Source organism: Diorhabda carinulata, chromosome 3 (genome assembly GCF_026250575.1).
Source record: "Diorhabda carinulata isolate Delta chromosome 3, icDioCari1.1, whole genome shotgun sequence".
In the NCBI taxonomy this organism is placed as follows: domain Eukaryota; kingdom Metazoa; phylum Arthropoda; class Insecta; order Coleoptera; family Chrysomelidae; genus Diorhabda; species Diorhabda carinulata.
The window spans coordinates 18,937,198-18,960,800 of record NC_079462.1 but is presented as its reverse complement, the minus strand read 5'-3'; the positions used below and the strand labels follow the sequence as shown (position 1 = coordinate 18,960,800).

The 23,603-nt window shown below is 30.9% G+C and overlaps 3 protein-coding genes across 5 annotated transcripts in view; 2 read left to right on the top strand and 1 right to left on the bottom strand.

Moving 5' to 3' along the window:
* LOC130891083 (glycerol-3-phosphate acyltransferase 1, mitochondrial) overlaps positions 1–8,406 on the bottom strand; it is a 57,767-nt gene extending 49,361 nt beyond the window's left edge. Inside the window, exon 1 of one of the 3 annotated variants that reach the window (XM_057795620.1) lies at positions 8,245–8,406. Coding sequence is in view for 1 of the 3 variants with exons in the window: in XM_057795618.1 (XP_057651601.1) it covers positions 686–804 (119 nt within the window). In the remaining 2 variants the exon portion in view is untranslated. Of the gene's footprint in view, positions 1–685; positions 1,129–8,163 lie in introns of those variants that run through there. The other 2 variants (XM_057795619.1, XM_057795618.1) reach the window with 2 other exon arrangements.
* Positions 4,338–5,686, top strand: LOC130891086 (uncharacterized). The gene is made up of 2 exons (XM_057795625.1): positions 4,338–4,535; positions 4,591–5,686. The coding sequence occupies exons 1-2, from the start codon at positions 4,383–4,385 to the stop codon at positions 4,957–4,959; spliced, it is 522 nt and encodes a 173-aa protein (XP_057651608.1). The 5' UTR covers positions 4,338–4,382; the 3' UTR covers positions 4,960–5,686.
* Positions 8,190–19,119, top strand: LOC130891084 (V-type proton ATPase subunit B). The gene is made up of 6 exons (XM_057795622.1): positions 8,190–8,993; positions 9,876–10,163; positions 10,306–10,609; positions 10,720–10,921; positions 10,981–11,319; positions 18,093–19,119. Exons 1-6 carry the CDS (start codon positions 8,909–8,911, stop codon positions 18,357–18,359), a joined length of 1,485 nt encoding a protein of 494 aa, XP_057651605.1. The 5' UTR covers positions 8,190–8,908; the 3' UTR covers positions 18,360–19,119.
* Positions 19,120–23,603: the final 4,484 nt, after the last annotated feature.

The following is a 23,603-nucleotide window of genomic DNA, read 5'->3' as shown; positions in this document are numbered from 1 at the left end:
AATTGTAATTTTTTATTCTCCTGACTTAAAACGTTGCCGACCTCTGACCTAGAACAATACCTTTTCTGATATTCAAATACAACAGACAATATTTGCAGATATAACATATTCTATGATTCTCTCAATGGCCAATGCGTAGTTACCAGAAAAATACGAGTTCACAGCAAAATGTAACGTATATCACCATTAATTATTCATCAATCAAATCTAAAGGTTTTAAATCTGTGAAACAAGAGAAATCATCAAACCTTTATTAAAGACGACACAACAAATCTTTTTTCTCGTCTAAAAATAATGAAGAGGATTGAATTATCATTGTAGGAGTTAGTTTTGGCGCGAATTGGTTTCTGCCAAAACAAATTTCATTCAATTAATTTTATGAAGAAAATTTAAAAACTCGTTACCTTCTACAGACAAATCAATATAAAAAACCCTGTAAAAATAGTAGGTTCTAAGAAAAATTCTATTGTCCAAGTTACAATTAAACTGTTTCATTTGATCAATTTCAAAATTAGTCACTATCTAACTTCAAACTATGCCCAAATTCAACTACAAAATATTTTCCTAATCACAAAAACAATCAATAAATTGAGTTAATAAACAAAAATTTTATATAGTTCTAGGAAAAACTTGATTCTGTCAAATAGAAATATATCACTTTTTAAGTAATATCAAATTTCGTTACCTTTTGAAACCTTCCGAAAATAAACCAGGAAATACCCAATATAGGAACCCCATAAAAATCGTAAATTCTAACATAGATTCCATTGTCCAAGTTACAAATAAACCGTTTAATACGACCATTTTTAATTAGTCACTATCAAATTTCAAACTACACACAAAAACAAATACAAAGTATTTTTTAAACACAAATAACTGTCAATGAGTTTAAAAAGTTTATAGAAACTTCGCGTTCCATGAAAGAGTTTTTTCTAACTTGCGTCCGTCGATAACGTACCTAATTCTCATAGCACAGTTTATAAATGTGAAAATGTTAATAGCACCCCCCTAAGCTCAAATCTTAATATTTATATCTAGCAAATAAATAACAACATGGTTCCAAAGCACTAGTCGACGGTCGGATGTTTCGATGTAAACGATCTCTATTGCATTTCCACCACAAAATTTAGACCAGTTCATGACAATATTTGGAAAGATACAAAAGCTGAGAACCGAGAATTTAAAAAAAAAGGGCAGTACAATTTTTCAAAACAAATTAAGAAGCGAACAAAATGTATTTTATGAAATAATCAGGTGCAACAAAAATTAAATTTTTGAAAGACACACAAAAATAAAATTAAACAGACTGCATGAAATACAAAAAAGATATTCATAGCTTTCCTTTTACAATTGATCTATTTCAAGTTGAGCTGTTCTCACTTTGATATGGTGTGTCAAATAGAATGTGTGTGTGTGTCAAAAAAATTCAATTTATTGTAATTTAACCTAAAATTCACTTGTGAATACAATAGTGAAATAAAAATAAATTCACAAATGTTAACTACCATTCTTACTAAGCACTAACCAAAAAAACAAATAAATATAGCATCAAACTTTTCATTCATCTGTCAAATACATCTGATTTAAGTAAAATTAAATGGGGCATAGAATTAAATGAGCTACACTTTCATGAGATTTCATGCAAAAGGAATGCTCTATTTATATAGCTAAACTTTCGTATGTGCCCAGATAACGGAAATCGACTTTACCAATAATTGTACTGATTGTCTTCCAGTTCGGATTTCTGAACTGGATTTGTGATATAACGAAAGTTTTTTTTTGGGAGCTCATTTTTAGGAGATGGGGAGTTAACTGAAGGAGAGAAGAAAGTACAATATGAAAAAAGTCTAATATAATTGTTGTTCACGTTTTTACTTTTTCAATTTTTTTATTTACATTCGAATTGATGTTAAGCAGACCGAGGAACGCATCAATTTTGCGGTTAGGTTTATCTTAACTTCGATTGGGTTAACTGAACACAATGTTTAGACTACCAATAAACAAACACTCTTTTACCTTCAATCTTTGAAGATGATAACTTGGTTTTCGAAACACACGTTTGATAATAGTCACTAAAGTTAGCAGAGCAATATGAGCAGTCAGAAAAAATAATAAACAGAAAATTAACTGTAAATTAAATGTTAATTAAGGGCCATACTACAGAATTTTCTGTTGTGCAAGTTTTTGAGTAAATCTTAGACAATTATAGTGTTTCGCTAAGAAAACTCGAAAAAAGTCATTCTTTTCGTGACGTCTCCAATAAATTCATTTTTCCGCAGCATTAAATTAACATTAGTCGAGCACTGAACAATTTAGGCACTAACGAGGCCACATAAGTGTATAATTATTCGCCAATGATAGTGTTTTGCTGAGAAAACTCGGTAAAAGTCATTTTTTTCGTGACGTCTCCGAAAAATTCATTTTTCTACAGCATTTAATAAGCATTAGTTGAGCACTTAACTATTCTGGCCGTAACAAATAAGGTGCTCGACCAATGCCATCTAAATGGTACTGAAAAAATGACTTTTTCCGTATTTTCCCAATAGAAGTCTATTATTGTCGAGGAATTAAAGACTTGTATAGCCTCGTTAGTGCCTGAGTAATCAAATGCTCGACTAATGATAATTACATGCTGCAGAATAGATGAATTTTTCCGAGTCGCCATAAGAGAAATGTCTTTTTTTGAGTAGCAGAACAGCAGAACTCTATTATTACCGAGGAATTATAGACTTGAGTGTCCTCGTTAGGGCCTGAATAATTAAGTGCTCGACTAATATTAATTAAATGTTGCAAAATAGATGAATTTTTAGGAGACGTCACGAAAAAATGAATTGTTCAAAGTTTGTGAAGAAAGACACTATCATTGGCGAAGAATTATACTCATGTGGCCTCGTTGTGCTCGACTGATGATAATTAAATTCTGGAGATAAGATGAATTTTTCCGAGATGTCGTAAGAGAAATGTTGAAATAACTGACTTAAAGGGCACCACAAATGTCTTTTTCCGAGTATTCTTAGCAGAACACTATCATTGCCTAAAAGTTACTAAAAAACTTGCACAGCGGAGAATTTTGTAATATTGCACGTAATAATTCCGATAGTGTGAATGCGAGTGTAGGTGTAGTAGTAGTGTAAACTGAGTGTTCATCATGAATATCAACTGTTCCAGAAATTCACACCAAGTCGATTAAGTTAAGTTAACTTAAGCTTATGCTAGGGTTATCCTAATTAGCCAATAACTGTTGATATTTTTCAATGAAACGCGATATGTTTTCGTAATCAAAAGGCAGTACTGTTTCGTGTAATTTATACAGTTCAAAAAGTCGATCCGGAGATGAAACAATCCAATTAAGGGCGATTAACATGTATTAGTTATGATTCTGAATCAGGCAGGTATTTTCATTTTATTTCCATCAATATCAGTGATTCTTTAAGCAGTAGAGGTTTGGATATAAAATAAAAAATGAAACTTTTTAAATCACTAGGAAACAATAAAAAAGTAAAATATGAAAAAATTGATGAAATTGTACGTAGTGAAAATAATTTGAATGTAGTTTTATCGAACAAATTAGGACATAATTAATTGTCATTAATAAACCTTCAGACCGTACTACATACAATCACCAAATTCACGAATGAAACGAAGTAATACTATCTTTGTTTACCGGTATTGTTTTCTTTATCTTTAAGAAATAATACAATCTGTTATTCTGAACAGGACCGTAATGAATTCCTACGAAAAACTTCCTTTGTCATTACAAAAAAATAGTCTAATTAATTAATACATACATGGTTTTTGCGTAGTATGAAGCGTGAAGCTTTTGTTTAAAAATAGATAATTACGTGAAAAATATACATATTTCGTCATAAGTATATATTAAAAAATAGTAAATAAATTTGGAGATCTCTAAAACATACTGAAAAAATAATTGAATCAAATTTCCAATTGGAAAAACATTTGTGGGTTTCTGAAAATTGAACGGCGAGAGAAAAATATAGCGTAAATTTAACGGTAACTTGTTTTTATATTTGTGCTACAAATGTTTTAATATTTACATGGCAGTGAGTTTACTTTGCCTTTCAATTCTTTCAAATTGAATATTATATTAACAATATCTATTTTTGGTATATTCGCAAAAAATTATTTGATAATGAATCTCTTGTCTTAGATATATACTTGACATTGAATTCGAAACGCAAGGTCATAATTCATATTGACCTAATCTTAGGAGACTAACTCATAACAATATAATTCAATTTTCAATTTTAGATGCTTGATAGAACAGTTAGCATGTGAGTTTATATTTTCCTTTTCTTATTGACACGGTAAGGTCGTTATTAAAAACAATAATGTTGAGTTAAAATAAATTGGTTGCCTAAACGATGCTTTGTCATGTATTAATACTCATACAAAAGCATTTGAACCTTCTCGTGACCTATTCCATATTTACAGGATGTTACTCACTTATTCGATGGGGAAGAAACGAATTTTATCGCCTTAAAAACATTTATGTTGACGTCTTATCAGCATACAGGGTAAGGTCCAAAGGCAAACAGATATGAATAATTTTTTATTTATTTTGTTTATTAGATTAGAGATGACCCCAGATCTGAAAAATCGAAAATATTTCCTTCCTATTCCACAACTTGGTCTCAATATGCCTTTTCATTGAACAAAGACGATCTAAGGAAAATTGTTGGTATGCTTACTGGACACTGCTCAGTGAACTACCATCTGATGGAAATCGGAGAATCTCCTGACACCTTTTGTTGTTTCCGTAAGAAACCAAAGGAAACCGCCGAACACCTTCTTTGTGAATGTGAGGCAATCCATAAACAAAGACTACATTCAAGCTTTTTAATGCCAGAAGAGGTAAGCCGCATAGCCTCCACTTGTTACCTGACTGGTAAACAGTCCAGGTACATAAGAGATCAATATGTCATTGTGTTAACGAGGTAGATTCACAACCTTAGAGATATGAACTACCACTACAATAGCTTATGGGAAAAGATATACCAGAATAGGATCAAACACAATATTATTTCCTCTATTGTTATTTATAGGATAATGAAAATTATTGAGTACTTGGAAGATATAAGCGATAAGATAAATGTGATTAAGAAGTAGTCCAAGTGCCCATATTGCTTGAGAACTACGAGGTCCAAATCATCACCTTACTGATTTGTATAGAATAAAAAGTGAGAACTATTTTTCATTTTTCGAAATATATGAAGGTAGGAAAATCCCCAATTAACAATTGAATTGGATAAAAAATATCAATAATTACAAAAAAAAATTAAGTAGTAACTGCCACATTGCAATAGTAATATAAAAACATAATTTTTCTTGACATTAATTATTTTTCACTATATAATTTTTATGCAACTTTTATTGCAATTGAATAAATATGCAGGTTAGAGGAAATAATGTCATGCAGAAATACTTGAGGACATAATTAGAGAGTAATTTTAAAACTAATGTATTAAAAAGAGAAAAAAAGGTTACAGTGGTGTAGAATTTCAATAGTTTCAAAAAGAAACCAACAAAAGGATCGTATCGTGTGGTCGTAGTGCGTAGTGTCTTTCGACGAATTTATTCTATTTGATAATTTCTTATTTTTAACACAGAGAAGAAAAAGCTTTTATGATTTAATTTCATTAGGCAGGCATTTATAATTAAGAAATAGACAGATACCAAAAACAATCAACAACTTTTATTTCCAATTCTATACATTTTACCGAAACAGGTAGGGGTCAATCCATACCCAGTGATCCAATATAAATGAAGTTAGTTACTTGACCATTTTTGATTTTTTTTAAAATTTTGTATGATGATTCATTCCTTCAAGTTTATACATATTTAAAACACAATAAAAATTTTTTATCTTCATCCATTTGAAAATAGCAGCCATTTTTATTCGACTGGGCGAAACTAAAAACTAAATGACAGAAAAATAATTTAAACTCCATCTTAAAGGTAATGTCTTAAGCTAAAAAATGTGTTGTTAGTTCATTTGGTGTATTCTTACCCCTAATATGAAAAAATTGTACCTAAAGCTAAACATATAAATTTAAGAAATAACCGTTTTCAAAAAAAGATTTTTATAAGAAGGAGTACTTTGAAGTTTAAACATCTTACATTTTGTGTGGTGGTAGGTACCAATGAATAGTATTACAAAATTAATATCCATCATTACTTAAAGTATCTTCAATTTTTCGAACTTTGACATTTTTCATTATCAAGCTGAATCGTTGATATCTCTGATGGGAGAGAAGTTAAAAATATGAAAGTTAGCCAAGTTATAGTGTTTTTGGTAAGGTTCATGGGAAATATAAACTCGACTTGTTTATTTTCTTGGTTCAAATCTAGAAACTGTTTAAAAATGGGGGAAAACATGACAATCATGCAAAGTCACACAACTGTCAATCCTCTGAACAATAATTTTTGTTTAATTCTTGTACATTTTACATTAAATCTATTTTATTTCTAATTATATAATTATAAAGCTAAATTAAATATATCAAGAACAATATTTTTTTATTTGTTTACCTTGGTAACCTTTATTGAATCTAAAAAAATTTAACTTAAACCAAGTAAATAAACAAGTCAAGTTTATATTTCCCATAAACCTTAACAAAAAAAATCTAGAACTTGGCCAACTCTCAGATTTTTAACTCTTTTCCCATCAGAGATATCAACACTTGAACTGTAAAAAAATGAAAAATTTCAAAGTTCAAAAAATTAGAGAGAAATAAAAGATACCTTAAGTAATGACGGATATTAATTTTGAATCAACTATTCATAGGTAACTACCACCACACAAAAAGGTGAGATGTTTAAAGCACTCCTCATAAAAATATTTTTTTGAAAACGGTTATTTCTTAAATTTGTATGTTTAGCTTTAGGTACTTTTCATATTAGGGGTAAGAATATACCAAATACACTAAAACTTAACTTAACTTTTAACTTAAGAGATGACCTTTTAAATAGTGTTAAAATTATCTTTTTATGTCAAACGGCTGAAGATAAAAAAAATTTAATGTGTTTCAAATACCTACAAACATGAAGGAATCATCTTACAAAATTCAAAAAGATCGAAAATGGTCAGGCCACCTCCTCTAGACTACTTCATATGGATTGACCCTTGGGTTTTATTTTACAGATATATTTATTCCATTTGAATAAATTTTAAAACACAAAAAGTTTTGCAAGCATTAACAACAAATGTGATCATTATCTGTTAAATATATTTAAAACAATTAAAATGAAGGACTTATTAATAGCAATCAACTATTTTGTAAAAAATAAAATAATTAAGTGTTTAATAACACTACCATTCAATTATACAAATTAATGTATTGAAAAAAAAGTTGTAAAAATCCTTGGCAGTTACAGAAAATGTAAACAAAGAATATTATAATTCTAATTTAGAAAAAAAAAATAAAACAAATTCCTATAGCAGGTCCCAAAAAAGAATTATCTTCCTCTATTTAGTTTCAAATCTTAGGTAGTTTAGTTTTTTAAACGCCAGTATCCATACGTACAATTATCAATATAGATGTCTTCATATAGAGAAATTACTAATTACTCGTCATTATTATTTTGTTTCAATTATGGGTTGATAGTGTGTATTTCATATGATTCAGTTTTATAGATTCAAATTATTCAAAAGTTCCTTGGCATTTTGTTTTCTATCACTCCATATTTTCTAGTGATAGAGCAATAGGCTCAACATTTATTGGATATTTTTTTCATATAGACATTGGAAAATGCCAATACTTCATGTTATCCAGTGGCACAAGTTAGTTTGAATATTTTCCAAATCAAAAATCATAACATAAATATTCTATGAGACATATATAATTTTATAACAAAAAAATTGTCTGAATGTGTTGGGTCTATAACTTTCATTGGAATATTTCTTTTACTATATACTCTAGTGTAGTAGTATTACCTTATTTACGAACAATTAGTAGGAAAAAATGTGAATGTAGTAACATTTTTTATTTGAGAATTAGGATTTTAATTTATTTTGTTAAATTGAAAAAATTAAATTAAAAAATTAAAAAAAAATAAAAATAGTGAAATATTTCTATGGGCTTATAAGTAGAGGTTAAGTCACGAGTTTCTTATTGAATAATAAATATAATTAATAAAACATACCCATAATTTTGGCACTAGAATAGTAACTGGGATAAGTCACAAAAAATTTAAAGTAAATAATATTAAAACGAATATAGATACCTGTTGGGCCTTGCACAATTTTACTACAGTGACTAAAAACCCATTGTCTAATATATTAATATCGTAATATAGTGAAATACTCCGACTACCACAAGTTTTTAAATAATTTTCCTTAAAAAGTATTTGTAGCCACTACTAAACGATCATCATCTTCTTTTCTCAATTTATTCTTCTTTAATCAGGCAGCTACCGTACAGAACATTAAACCTGGTTGTATACCAACGACATTGTAAAACATGGTTGTACACTTAACATAATATATACCTTTCTAAATTATATTTTGCACTTGACATTATGAGGTTTATCAAATTCATCATAAGAACTATGCAATATACTCAAGATTCTTAGAACTTTAATTTTTCTGCAGCATTCGTCTTCTTTTTATGCTATAGTTTTGAAAGCTACAACCAGCTGTACAGTTGAATTTTTGCTGAATATAATATTGGTTTAGTAAAACTGATGGATTTAAATACCTTTATTTCAATTATATTATTGTTTGTATATAATATTTTCTTTGTCTAAAATTATGGACATGTGCAGCATGCGGCGACATCTAGTACTTAGTCGCACATTATTTGTCACATGATACCACGTGAATATTCGATAAGTTAGCAGTAGCTGAATTTGTTGCACGTATGTCAGACGTGTCTTGTTAATAGTGAAAATGGCATCGACGATTTCGGCAAGACAGGCCAACCGAGAACATGTTTTAGCTGTTTCTCGAGACTTTAAATCCCAACCAAGGCTCAGTAAGTGTTTTAATAGTTTTAACTACAATATTTTGTTCTAAAAAAGACTCAAAATTGGGTGGGTCATGATAACTAATGGTGGACAAGAATCGGGTCATATGACCAAAATTTCCTATATTATTATTGATTATTTTTGGGATAGTGGATATTTTAAAAATATTCCTCCTGGGATTTGTATTTTTATGCTATATATTATGCTTTATGATTATAATATCATTAAATCTAACTTGTGATCAGCTGTTTATGTTATCATGTGACATCTTAAATACTGCCACTCCTCGTAAAAAATTAATTTTCAAATACAAAATTTATGTATGGAGTTTGAAATAGTAAAGAATTAAATTAACTATAAATAAATTCAAGGAATAATTTACAAAATTTAATATGTCTCTATCTCGTTAGACATAGAAAGGTCTCTTAAATTGTTTATTAAATACTAGGTACTTCTTAAGCCCTACCATGCTAGTAACGCATGAAAAAGGGTTAAATGGAAAACGAGAAAATGCTACAAGGTCAGCCACATAAATTTTATCTTAATAGGGTGAAAAAAGTAAGTTTTAAATATGGTCACTTGACAATGTATTTCAGTCCTCAGTGTTGTCTTGGTTTTTTTAACACTCTAATAAAAATCTAGTTTTATTTAATGCATTATCTCAACAGATTTTTTCACTACCCTAGCAAGTTTGTTTCATTTGATTTGTACAAATGTATTATGTACTTCCATATATCTGTATAAGGATTCAAATGCTAAGGGGGATTAATGTTTGAATAGATTCTTACTAATAGAATTTATTTCGGTAACAATTTTTGTGAAAGTATAAGTTTAAAATCATTACTATGTATAATATATGCATTACACTAAAGAAATCTATCATTTTTCAGCATACAAAACAGTTTCTGGTGTCAATGGTCCTCTAGTAATCCTAGAAGATGTCAAGTTTCCTAAATTCAATGAAATTGTACAGCTCAAATTATCAGATGGAAGTTTACGATCAGGTCAAGTTTTGGAAGTTAGTGGTTCAAAAGCTGTAGTACAAGTATTTGAAGGTACATCAGGTATTGATGCCAAACACACCGTTTGTGAATTCACAGGAGATATCCTTAGAACTCCCGTATCTGAGGATATGTTGGGAAGAGTATTCAACGGATCAGGAAAACCTATTGATAAAGGTATGCTTGTATAAAAAGTGCACTTTTGCCTAAAAAGATTAATTTCATATAAGTATAGAATTAAATTAAATAAAAAGTTGGTTCTGTTGTTGAATAAATGTGATATTACTATTTGAGACTAATATAATGTTGGCTATTTCAGGTCCACCAATTCTAGCTGAAGATTATTTAGATATCCAAGGTCAGCCTATCAATCCATGGTCCCGTATATATCCAGAGGAGATGATCCAAACTGGTATTACAGCTATAGATGTAATGAACTCTATTGCTCGTGGTCAAAAAATTCCAATTTTCTCTGCCGCTGGTTTGCCGCACAATGACATTGCTGCTCAAATTTGTAGACAAGCAGGTCTTGTCAAAGTTCCAGGAAAATCTGTTTTGGATGATCATGAAGATAACTTTGCCATTGTATTTGCTGCTATGGGAGTTAACATGGAAACTGCTAGGTAATAAAGCCAAAAAAATCTACTAATGAGTATCATGACATTCTATGGTGGATTCCACTATTTTTTTTTTCAAATTAATTCTCTTATTTTTATGTTTGGAATCATTTCAGGTTCTTTAAACAAGATTTCGAAGAAAATGGATCTATGGAGAATGTATGTTTGTTCTTGAATTTGGCTAATGACCCTACAATTGAGAGAATTATTACTCCCCGTCTAGCACTTACAGCTGCTGAATTCTTAGCTTATCAATGTGAAAAACACGTACTGGTCATCCTAACTGATATGTCTTCATACGCTGAGGCCTTGCGTGAGGTTAGTATATAATTTTATCAATTTGAATATTATAGTAAGATTCATTCATGCTTTTATAGGTATCTGCCGCCAGAGAGGAAGTACCTGGTCGTCGTGGTTTTCCAGGTTACATGTACACTGATTTGGCCACAATTTATGAACGTGCCGGTCGTGTAGAGGGGCGTAATGGTTCCATTACTCAAATTCCCATCTTGACTATGCCTAACGACGATATTACTCACCCCATTCCTGATTTAACTGGTTATATTACAGAAGGGCAGATTTATGTAGATCGTCAATTACACAATAGGCAAATTTATCCACCAATCAATGTATTACCATCTTTGTCACGTTTGATGAAATCTGCTATTGGTGAAGGAATGACCAGGAAGGACCATTCCGATGTTTCCAACCAACTGGTGAGTGAAATGGGTGCTGATTCCTATTCATTTTATAATTTTTTAAATGTGTGTTGAAGTTTCCAAAATATAAATAGTTTCATAAACAAACATTTTGATACTTTTGGCAAATTCAAAATAAATATTGAATGTTTTGATAATAGTTGTGCTAAAATATCAAAAATATATTTCTAGAAAAAAGTTTATTCACTAAAATATAAATTACAAGGATAATATATTAATATATTAAAAAAGGAAAAATGATATTGGCATACATACAGAAAAGTAGATGGCCCTAATATGTGAAAAAAAATTTTGAAAGAATTAAATTTTACATAGAATTGGAATATAAATGCAAAGTTCACAGTTAGCATCCCCAGTTTCACAGCAAGTAAGGGATGCTTTATGTCTCAGTGTACACGGTACCCTAATATACACATAAATACGTACCATAATTTTTTTTAAATTTCAATATATAGTTTGGAAGATGACTCCGACTAGTGAGTTGAAAGATTAGAAATGGAAAAAAGACTTCAACACAGCTCTAGGTTTGAGATTCCCTAAATAAACACCACTGATTAATTTTTATGAACGCCTTTTTGTCTGAATTGTTATTTTGAATATTATTTTAAAATATGCTGATACTATTTGTATGTTGGTACATAAAAAAGCAGATTGTTTCTTCTCGAATATCTTATACGATCAATAGAATCGTTTTATTGAAAAATAAGCTACTAGATATGGTTAGAACAATATACAGTAAGACGAGGGGGGGATACGTTCCATTAAAGTAGAGCATAAAGTGAAACAGTGCTTAATGAGGCTTAAAATGTAAATAATGTTAGGGGAAGATGGATAGAAAATTGGTTAGGTAAAAAATTCAATAATGTTTTTTTATTTAATAAAAATAGAACCAAACATTTATTTCTCACAAAAATAAATATTCTGCCTTTTTGTCAAGAAGGCATCTAATGAAGTTTGAGTAGATAAAGCATCTATATCACCCCATCTTTCTTGTGAACTCCTGTCAAAATTGGTACATAATTTTAGTTATAGTGGTCAAACTCTTTTTTACAAATGCCATGGAAAGTTCTTTTTGCTCTTCGTTAAAATCACTACTATCAATATTTTTGTTTTCTTATTGCTCATTAATTCCTTGAGCTAGATATTAGAAAGACTAGTTGCTGTTTTTTTACCTATTTCTTCGATTTCTTCCACATTTACCTCATATAAACAAGTTTATTTTGCTAACTCCACAATTTCATCCATATCGACAGAGTATCCAATGTCTTCAATCTTACTTAAATCTGGCCAAATGTTCTCCCACACTCCTTGGAAATATCATTCCATGTTTTCTACAGCATTCATGATATTGCAGTTTTTCCAAAATGCTCTTATTGTTTACTTCTCTTTCCCGTCTGTTTTTTCAAACATTTGCTTAAATGTTTGCTTCAAGTAATAAGCCTTAAAATTGGATATAACGTTTTTGTCAATTGGATTAAGGCAGTTGTGTTAGGCGGCAAGAAAACCACTTCGACTGGAATGCATGTTGTTAAGTCTGATAAATTTGTTGGGTGGCTTGGAGCATTATCAATTAATTGTAGTGCTCTTTGTGCAAGTTTTTTAATTTCAAAATAAAATTTAACAGACGGACAAAAATGTTCAATGAACCAATCTTGGAGAATTTTCATAGTTATCTATGATTATTGTTTAGATTCCCAAATTACAGGTAAAGATGTTTTAGACATGCCTTTCACCGATCTTGGATTCTTGGAGTGGTAAACTAGTAGTGGTTTTAATTTGAAACCTCCTCTTGCATTACCATTCAGTAGAAGTATTAAGAGATCTTTCACAGCTTTAAATCTTGATGCTTATTTCTCTTCATGAGATAGAAATGTTCGTTTTGGTCTCTTTTCCAAAATAGGCCTGTTTTATCAACATTAAAACCCAATTCTGGAGTATAGTTTCTTTGTTCAATTATTGTTTTTAATATTGCTGGGAATTCAGCCGTCGCTTTCTTATCACCATTTACTGCTTGTTCTGTAATTTTTATGTTGTGAAGATTATTTCGATGTTTAAATCTATTAATCCATCCTCGACTAGCAACGAAAGTTTCACTTATGTCACTTGCCTCAATCGAATGTAATTAGAAAATTATTCTAGCTTTTTCCATTATTATAGATTGGCTTAACGGCATATTGTCATCTTGTCGTCAATCCATATAGACAGTCGTTTTTCCATTTCCTCCATAATATTATATCTAGAAAGGGTAATTCTAGTGCAGAGCTTGACATAGTTGCAGTTGCCGATGACAATATTTTTTCTTTATTCTTAAGAATTCTCCTTATTGTTGAAGTTATCAAACTGAGCACTAATTTAATCTTCTAATCACTTGCATTTTAGTTTCCAGTGAAATGCTATTTATGGTTGCTTTCTTTTCTTGTTTTTTATTATCCCCCATGATAAAAATTAAGATCATAATATTTTTCACTATATTAATCGTTATAGTATTATATAAATTTGAACACTTATTATTATAAGTATTATTATGTCAACAAATATTTCCAATGATAAAAATGCATCCGTACAGCACCGTACCTACCTAACCAACACAACTACATACACTGTTTCTGATATGTTATTTGCACAGATCTAATAACACAAGAGACAAAATGTTTTATTGATAAAATGCATTTAAAAGCGATCCAACATTGTTTGGGAACAAGTAATGAGTGCAAAAAGGAGAGGATTTTCCTTGTCGGCTTAGAGTTGCTTTCCGGCAACGCTGTAAAATGCGCATCTTCTTATGCCGCCATTGGTGTACTGAGTATCGACTTATTTTATCATAAATAAAACATTTTGTAGTTATTTTATAAAAAATTTTGTGTTTTTTTAATAGTTCAATTGAGGTAAGGAGATAATCTTATGTTGAGAATTGTATTGCTCAACCTAGATATTTAATTTAATAAAGAAAAGTCAAATTATTAAACTAACGAAATTTATTTTAAAAATTCACAAGGATAATTGCTCGGTTAAAAATCATAGAAAATATATACACAAGTACATATAATACAAAACATTTCAATTATGACCTACAGATAGTAATTTAGTACCTATATGTGTCTATACCCTATAATTCCAATCATCCCATATCACATAAATTCCCTGTATATGATACATTGAGCATTTTAAGTTCCAATATAATTTTGATAGAGAATAGATATTTATATAACAAAGGCTGCAAAATGAAATTTCACATGAGATTGAAAAAATCAATTGAAAGTGTGAAATTAATAGTGGTCGTGTTATAAACAATATTTTTCCGCAACTAATTTTGCACAGTTATAATGATTCAAATAGGAAAAAGATATCTCTGATATCTCAATAGAGCTAAGCTCTAATATTTCTAAAATCCTCATTTTTCTATTCATATATATTAAGTGAATAATAAGATAAGGTCTTGGTTTAGCCAAAAATAATTAAACATACGGTGGGTATCTCATGAAATGTAATTTCTGTCATTCTGATGATAATATTTAAAATCAAAACAATTGCCAACTTTTTAGAATTTGTAATATGTTTTCATTATATTGTGAAATTATTTAAAAAAAATTTCAGTCGAAAAAAGTAACAAGAGAGTATATTTCACACAGTAAGAAAAAGGCGAAACAGTGAATTTCACCTAATCAGGTACATATCTAATAAAAATTGGAAGTTATTTTATTCATTTATAAATAATACCAATTTTCTGCTAAGGCTTTTCTCTCTTGTTTTGTTTATCTAAATCCAAATAAAATGGTCTGCCACTGGCAATAAATAGATTTGTTTTTCTGTCATAAAACACAACCACACTTACATGTGAAAAGTTGGTTTTGATTATTTTTGTTTTCAAGAAAAATCACGGATATATACCAAAATAGCCAAATAATTGAAAAAATAATTATAGATGTACAAATTCTTGAAGGCAACGCCACAAGAAATAAATTCATATATATCTCTTATCCAGTTACCACTAGCCTAAAATTGTAAACGGTGTTGTCATGTTTCTTTTTATCTTATTACACAAATGTCATACGAATAATTCATAAAATGAAATTGTTATTTCATAATGAACAGTTTGACTTTACTATTAAACAATTTGTTATAAAAATATATTAAATCACTACTTGCTATTAGTTAATTGCAAATGATACTAAATTAATCTTGTTTTTTTTTTTTATTTTTTCTGGATAAACGATACTATTTGTAAATTTGGCTACTTTAGCTACAGTTGCTTTAGTGTAGAAAGTGGAAGGGCCAATGTTGGCTCACTCTAGAAATGTGAACAATTTGCTCTCTTGTGTTATTAAGTCTGTATTTAGAAACCTAGCGCCGCGCACAATTTCGGGGAATCCCCGAGTTGAAATAAAACACCGTTAATCAGTTGCTTCTAATAACTGTATGAGTATCATGAGTGTATAATATTTTTGTTGATTACTAATTACTTCTATATGCACCTGTTAACCCTTTCAATAAAGCAACCATAAATTACAAAATGTAATGGAATAACATGTGTAAGATATACCTAATATTTCACCTATGTTACTAGGTATTTATCATTAAATGCTTTAGTTGAAAAGTTGTTGCTATCTTCACTAGAAAAAGTTTTTGCTTATTTATGATAAAAACTTTCTCATTTTCGTTTTAATAATGTTCGTGATCCATAGTGTTGAATATTTATATTTGGAGAATAATTCCAGAAAGTATACAATAAAGTCAATTCAGAAAATGGGGTGGGGAACACCCTGTACATATTTAATGCAGTGAATAGCAGTCTTGGTTTTCTATTAAAGAGCATAAAGGGCACGTATATTTATCTCTAACCATTCTGAAGTTACCAACACATTGAAAATACTGTATTTTTCCTCATTTTGATAAAAATTGAAAAAAGAAGCTAGGTTGAAATGGCTACAAACTAAAGAACAAGATCATTATGATAAATATAGAAAAATTAGAAACGAGAGCACGAAGATGATAAAAACAAAGAGAATAAAATGTCTAAATGACCATATGGAGAACTGGAATGATAATAAAAATAATGTGAGATTATATCAACATATAACCTAACCAATACCTTTTATTAGTTCAAAAAAGATTCATAGACCATATTATATACTGTCTTTGACTTTTCCGGCAATAAATTTAATGAGGCAACAGTTTCTCTAATTTCTGGTAGTGTTGAGTAAAAGTCATTTTCATAATCAATTTTCAGTTGGTTTTTTAACACAAAATATCAAGACACTGAGAAATCTACGCATACAAACAATAATTTTAATAGATTAGACTCAAATTTATTTCGTTTCAAAAGCTACTTAAACTTATAGCTTTGAAAAACATGGTATGTTGAGAAATAGATATACGACACGCAAATTTCTGACGCTGATGGCTCAGTGTTGTTCCGCGCTTTCTAACTGCGGGTCCCAGGTTCAAATTTGGTCTAGGACAATTCACTTTTTAAATTAGTTTTTGAGTACTGAACTGAATTGAAAATAATAAGTGATTTACGAATTTTGAAAATCATATTTTTTGTAGTAAAACAATACAATATTATAGTTATTCTGACATCAGTGATTAATTGAAAAACTTTATCTTAATATCATTTAGTTCATCATTATTTTTTTCATTGTGCCTAATTTTTTGTAATTTAAATGAAGCAACAACCAATAGATAATATCAAATTTATAAATTATGATTAAATTCATTTTAAAAGAATAGAAATAAACTGCTTTGAAAATATTTGCCTCAATGTGTTTTTTTAATGGATAATTTTTTGACCAGTGTATCTAGGGAGTAATGGAGTATTTTATTTATAAGTCACAGATCTATATTTGACTTGTTTCATACTGATTTTATACAATATACTCATCGATTATTGAGTATTTGGTACCAAAATCAATGAATCGAGCGTTTTACTGGAAAATCATCTTCAATAACTTATTTATAAGTCTCTGATCTAAATTCGGCTCGTTTATATGAATTTCATTCAAAATACTCATCAGTTGATGAGTTAGGCGCAGATTTCTTCAAACTGTCCAGTACTGAGTCTCCAGTACATTATTGATGTGTCGCTGATCTATATTTGACTAGTTTTATACTTATATTATACAAATCACTCATCAATGACCAGTAAAAATCAATTAATTATGCTCAGATTTTTTGAAAATCGTCCATTAATTAATTTCAAATACATTATTAAGTAGACCCTGATCTATATTTGCTCGTTTTATACCAGTTTCATTCAAAATACTCGTAAATAATGAGTATTTTGTATGAAATCGATTAATCGAGCTCGTTATTCTCAAATATCGTCTTCAATATGTCATTTATGAATCCCTGATCTATATTTTGTTCGTTTTATACGAATTACATTCAACATACTCATCAATTAATGGGTATTTTGTATAACATCCATTAATTAGGCACATATTTCTTGAAAATCGTCCATTACTGAGTCTCCAGTACATTATTTATGAATCACAGATCTATATTTGACTCGTGTTAAACAAAATACTTATCAATTGATGATCATTTAATACAAAATCAATGAATTAGGCTCATATTTCTTGAAAATTGTCCATTAAGGAAACTTTAGTGCATTATTAATGAGTTCCTTCATTCATTCAAAATACTCATCAATTAATGAGTATTTTGATAATGAGAATTTAAGTAATCTATGTTTTAGCTTATTATTTTTCATATTTTTGACTTTGTTCAATAACACGGGAATTTTATTTTATACCTGAATTATTTTTTAGTATGCTTGCTATGCCATTGGTAAGGATGTACAAGCGATGAAGGCCGTAGTAGGAGAAGAAGCTTTAACTCCCGACGATCTTCTCTATCTCGAGTTCTTGACGAAATTCGAAAAGAACTTTATTAGTCAAGGTAGCTATGAGAACCGTACCGTCTTCGAGTCTTTGGACGTCGGTTGGCAATTACTCCGTATCTTCCCCAAAGAAATGTTGAAACGTATTCCAGCTGCCATATTGGCCGAATTTTATCCAAGAGACTCTCGCCACTAGTTCAAATGTGTATAAAACTTTATATATTAGGGAGTTTGTTAGGTTTGTTATAAAAAATATGTCCACTTATTGTATCAACAATTTATTTTTTAATTTGGAAAAATAATTTTACCAGAATAATTTTAAGCCGATGCAATTTTTGTAAACAATTTACTTAAAAAATGACGTGTTTAAAAAAATACGTCAACTTTTATGAACGTACAGAGTGGATGTATCATTAATCCTTTCGTGCTTGATAAATGTACTGAATATTGTTAAAAGTCGCTACTCTGTACAACAACAATCATGTCCGTTTGAAAAATAAATTTTTGTCTTCAATAATATAATTTTTCAATCGGACATTTTATTAAATTTCAAGAGTATATAGATATTTACTCACTATTTCATTAATTCTAGATGAAAATAAGATAATATCGTGTATTTTTTATCTTGTAAGTTCAAATTTTTCGATGTTTATTGTTGGCAAAATCCCCATCCTTTATTATTATTATATTACCTATGTAATTTTTTTTCTGTTAACCAAAAGTGGAAAATTTAACATTCCATTAAATGTCATTGCCCAATTGTATAAAGCAATATATATATATATAATTACCTCTTACCATTCGATGAAGCTTTTTTCTCAGTATTTTATTTCTAGATGGTGAATGAAGATTTTTTTCTTGATGTAGGTATTGACATTTTTCGATGTTATTGTAAAAATCTAATTTTATGTTAAATAGATTAGTGTAAAAAATGTGAATAAACACTATACATATTTTGATGAATTATTTTTAGATAGTCACTTTGTGGATATATTAAGACCGTTTTTTTGTCGAGGGCACCATGTTACTTTCAGACATTTAAAATGAAGGCGAAACAATTCATTAACTGTTTGGGATACACTCGATATTTTTTAAAAAATTCAAATACTATAGAGCAGCGGTTCTCAAACTTTTTTAGTGACGGAACCCTTTTGGAAAGCGAAATACTTGACGGAACCCTAAAATAAAACAATAGTATCTAAAAGTATATTCTTTATTAATAGGCATAATAAACGTAGAATGTAACATTTACTTATTACTTACTTACATAACAAGTATAATAATAGAAATAGAAGATATTAAAAAAGAAAAAAAAATAACTAATGGGAGGTATGAAACTGTTTTTTTATTTTTCATTAATTGGTTGATATCAGGTTTGATAGAAGACAGTTGAAGTCTCATATCAGGTTCGGCGTCCAGTCTATTCCAATATTTTGTTTTCGTGGCTGCATAGGTTGAGAATCCTGTTTCGCACAAATATGTTGTTGGAAATGGAAGAAGAATATTCAGAGCCATTTTGGCAAGCATTGGGTATTCATCACGGATTCTGCACCAATAATCGTTGAGAGATGTCGTTTTGAACAATGACTCCATACTTGTGTCTGATGACATTTCTAAAAGAGATTCATATATCTCATTTGTCATACTTTCGGGCTTTCGCAAGGTGGGTAAAAAAGGATTATGAATCCATGAATTCAGTTTCAATTTTGTATTCTGTTCTTCGGGAAAATACTTCTCAAAAGATGCGCGCATCGAAGTGAGATATTGGACCAATTCTTCAAATACATCATCTTGAAACATTTCTGAGTCGTTATCGCTAACAAACTCAATGAGTAACGTAAAGCTTTCTATTTCTCTCTTACTAACGCAAATAATCCAAAAATTTATTTTTCTTTTAAGGCAGTTATTTTGTTACAGGCCTGGAACACCGTTGTCTGTTTACCTTGCAATGATAAATTTAATTCGTTCAGTTTTTGAAAGATGTACGCCATGAAAGACAGTCGGAACGACCAAGTTTTATCATACAAACGGTCTTTCAAATTAAAAGAAGTATCTGAAAGAAACATTTGTAACTCGGCTTTAAGTTCAAATAGCCTTGTTAAAGTTTTACCCCGAGACAGCCATCGCACTTCTATATGGAGTAGCAGTGTTTTATGTTTGCTACCATAATCTTCACACAATAATGAGAACAAACGGGATTGTAGTGGTCTTGATTTGATAAAATTAATAATTTTTACCGCTTCATCCATTACTAATTTTAGGTTTTGACGGCATTTGCTTCATTGCTAGTGTTTGTCTATGCAGGAGACAATGACTGGAACCACAATTAGGTGCTTTTTTTTGTATTCGTGACACGACTCCTGCTGTTTTACCCGTCATCGCCTTGGCCCCATCTGTACAAATGTCAATGCAATCGTTCCAACTGAGATTATTTTCTTCAAAAAATATATTTATTTTAGTAAAAATTTCTTCTCCGATAGTGTTTGTGGGCAACGGTGAACACATAAGCATGTCTTCAAAAGAACTTTCATATGGATATCTCACGATAACCAGCAAGATAGCCAGACCAGCGACATCAGTAGACTCATCCATTTGCAAGACGAATCGTGTTTTTTGTAGACGTGTAACTAGCTCTTGTTTGACGTAGCTTGCCAGATCATGAATTCGACGTGAAACAGTATCGTTTTATAGTATAGTGGCACAGTAGAAAGATGCTTTGCAGATTTTTCATCGAGCATACATTTTATGTCTAACACACATGGTTTTATTAAAATCTCAGCGATAGTGTGTGCTTCACCTTGTGCAATGCGATACGTCTTGTGACCTTTTCATTGATAGTTTGGGTTACTTGCATCATAGTTTTTTGACTTTCCAATAACTGTTCTTTTTTACGTACAAAAAATTCTCTATTCTTGTCTTTAGACTCGGGGTGTACAGTTTCTAAATGTCGGCGCAACTTGGCAGGTGCCATGGAACTAGGAAGCAGTTTACTACATAACATGCAGAGAGGTGAGCCGTTGGAATCAACAAATCCGAAACTGATATATGATTCATCATACTTCCTTTTTTTCGCCTTTGAAACCGTGGAACTTGACGTCGTTGCATCATTATCATCGATAATTGCTGTACACTCCGCGCGTACTGCTTTTGAACATTCGGCTTCGTTAGAAGATGTTGTTGCAACACGTTTAACGCCTTTAAGCCAATGTTCCATTCTTCTTTATTAATAATCACTTGTCAGGGTGGTGGGGTCAAATTATCGCACGATCGTTACTGCGGCTTGCGGATCTCATCGGTGAGACATAAAGCATAAATAAATCACCTTAAACTTAAGTATTAAGTCTATTCTTTTTATCTAGGCGCGTGCTGTCCTGAATAAATATTTGGGCTACTGTAGAGATATATTTTTTTAATCTTCTGACTCTCGTATTTTGTATAGGGATCGGTGTAAGTAAAGAACTTGCCATAAAGTTTTATTGAAGAACTGCGCGATGTTAAACTCTCCTCGTAAAATGCACTGTTTCAAGTTAGAATAAAATTACTTTACTGTGCTGGGTGGCGACTAAGTTCTAAATTCTTGCGGAACCCCTACAGGGGTTTCGCGGAACACACTTTGAGAATGGCGAGTATAGAGTAAACAGTAAGAAAATGGTCCATATATTCTTAGTCTTTCTTCAAATTACCCCTCAACTGGTATCATGGTTTTATAGTCACGTAATCAGTATCCCGGGATGTTTCAACACCACATTTTAAAACAATTTGAAACAAAAGAGTAGAAAATTGTTGTATTTATCTTTGTTTAAATAGTATTAAAAATAGAAGTTTACAAGAAAAAATCAAACATAAGTCTTAAATTTAAAAATTAACTTGAAACAGTAACGACCATGGCAAATTTGTCTTAAACAAATGTAGTAATTATGGTCCAAAAACAAAATAACAGAATATCCAAGATGCATTCCAATTTGATACCTTAACAGTATGATTTCGTTACTGCATCCTGTAACAAAATAATACTTATAAATAATAAATAAGAATTTGGAACGTTTTCATTGTACGTTTACTTACTCTTCGTCACAATCCTGACATACACGTTTGTCAATAGAATGGTCTTCACGAACTGCTGCGTGGTATTTTTGGTAAAATGTCTTCACTTTTCTATCTCTAGTCCTTGGACAGAAATTACATCTTTTCTGTTATGGTGCAGGTCAGGCCATATCTGTATTTGTTTGGGTTCTACTCTCATTAGCATTTTCGCCGAAAGAATAGAAATTGTTTCTAGTTCCCTAGAAAATTCTATCGTATCCTTTCTTCTCTTCAAGTGGTCATTTAAAATATTCTTCACTAACGATATTGTGAAATTTTTTCGTGACAATTTATTATCAACAGTATCACATTTTTAAAGCACATAGGCATTAACTCTTGAAATGTCAAGCATTGCTTAGAACACTGCAAGAGACCATCTATGAGTTCTATGCTGACAAGAATAAGTAGTGCATTTCTGATTAAGTGAGTCTACTTCTGATTTAGTTGAATTACTACTACCTGCTATGATGTCGATCTTCACCACCTCTTTATTGACTTCCTTCAGGCGTATGACAGTATCTTCAGAGACCAGATGTATGAGTCGCTAGTTGGGTTTGGTGCCCCAAAGAAGCTGTTGCGTATGGTTAGAATGACAATGAGGAACGCCTCTGGCGAAGTGAAGGTATCGGGGTCTCTAGGCACAGATTTTACTGTGAACACAGGCTTGCGTCAGGGAGTCCCACTGTTTAATTTCTCACTGGAAGGTGCCACAAGGAGCATCCGAACGAATCCCGGAGGATCTATTTGCAACAGGCTCACACAGCACCTCGTCTATAAGAATGATGTTGACATCATAGCACGAACCACATCGGCTCTTTCAGGGGCGGTTGAGGAGTTCGAGCCAGCAGCTGAAGGAAAAGGACTCAAAATCAATTAACAGAAAACCATGAACATGTGAACCTCAAGTTCCAATTAAGAGAACATTGCTTCCCCGTGTGCCACCAATTCAAATATCTTAAAGCCTTGCTAACTGAAGATAATGACATGACAACGGAGATCAAGGCAAAATTTGCTGCGGGGAACAGATGCTTCAGAGCGCTCAAGTTTAGAGGGCTCTCACGAAGGTCAAAGCTCACAATTAACAAGACAATAATCCATCCCGTAGTCACATACAGATGCGAGACATGGCCTATGACGACGACAACTGGGAACGTAAGATCCTATGAAATATTTTTGACCCTGTTTGCGAGAACGGTGCTTGGAGGATCCGAAAGAATGCTGAGCTGAGACAGATGTAAAGCGAGCCAGATTTGGTAGCGTTCATCTTGAGGGCGCGTCTAAGGTTGCTGAGATACGTGGAGAGGATGCCTTCTGATCGATGCAGAGCCATGTATGGAGTTTCTGGAGAACGGTGACT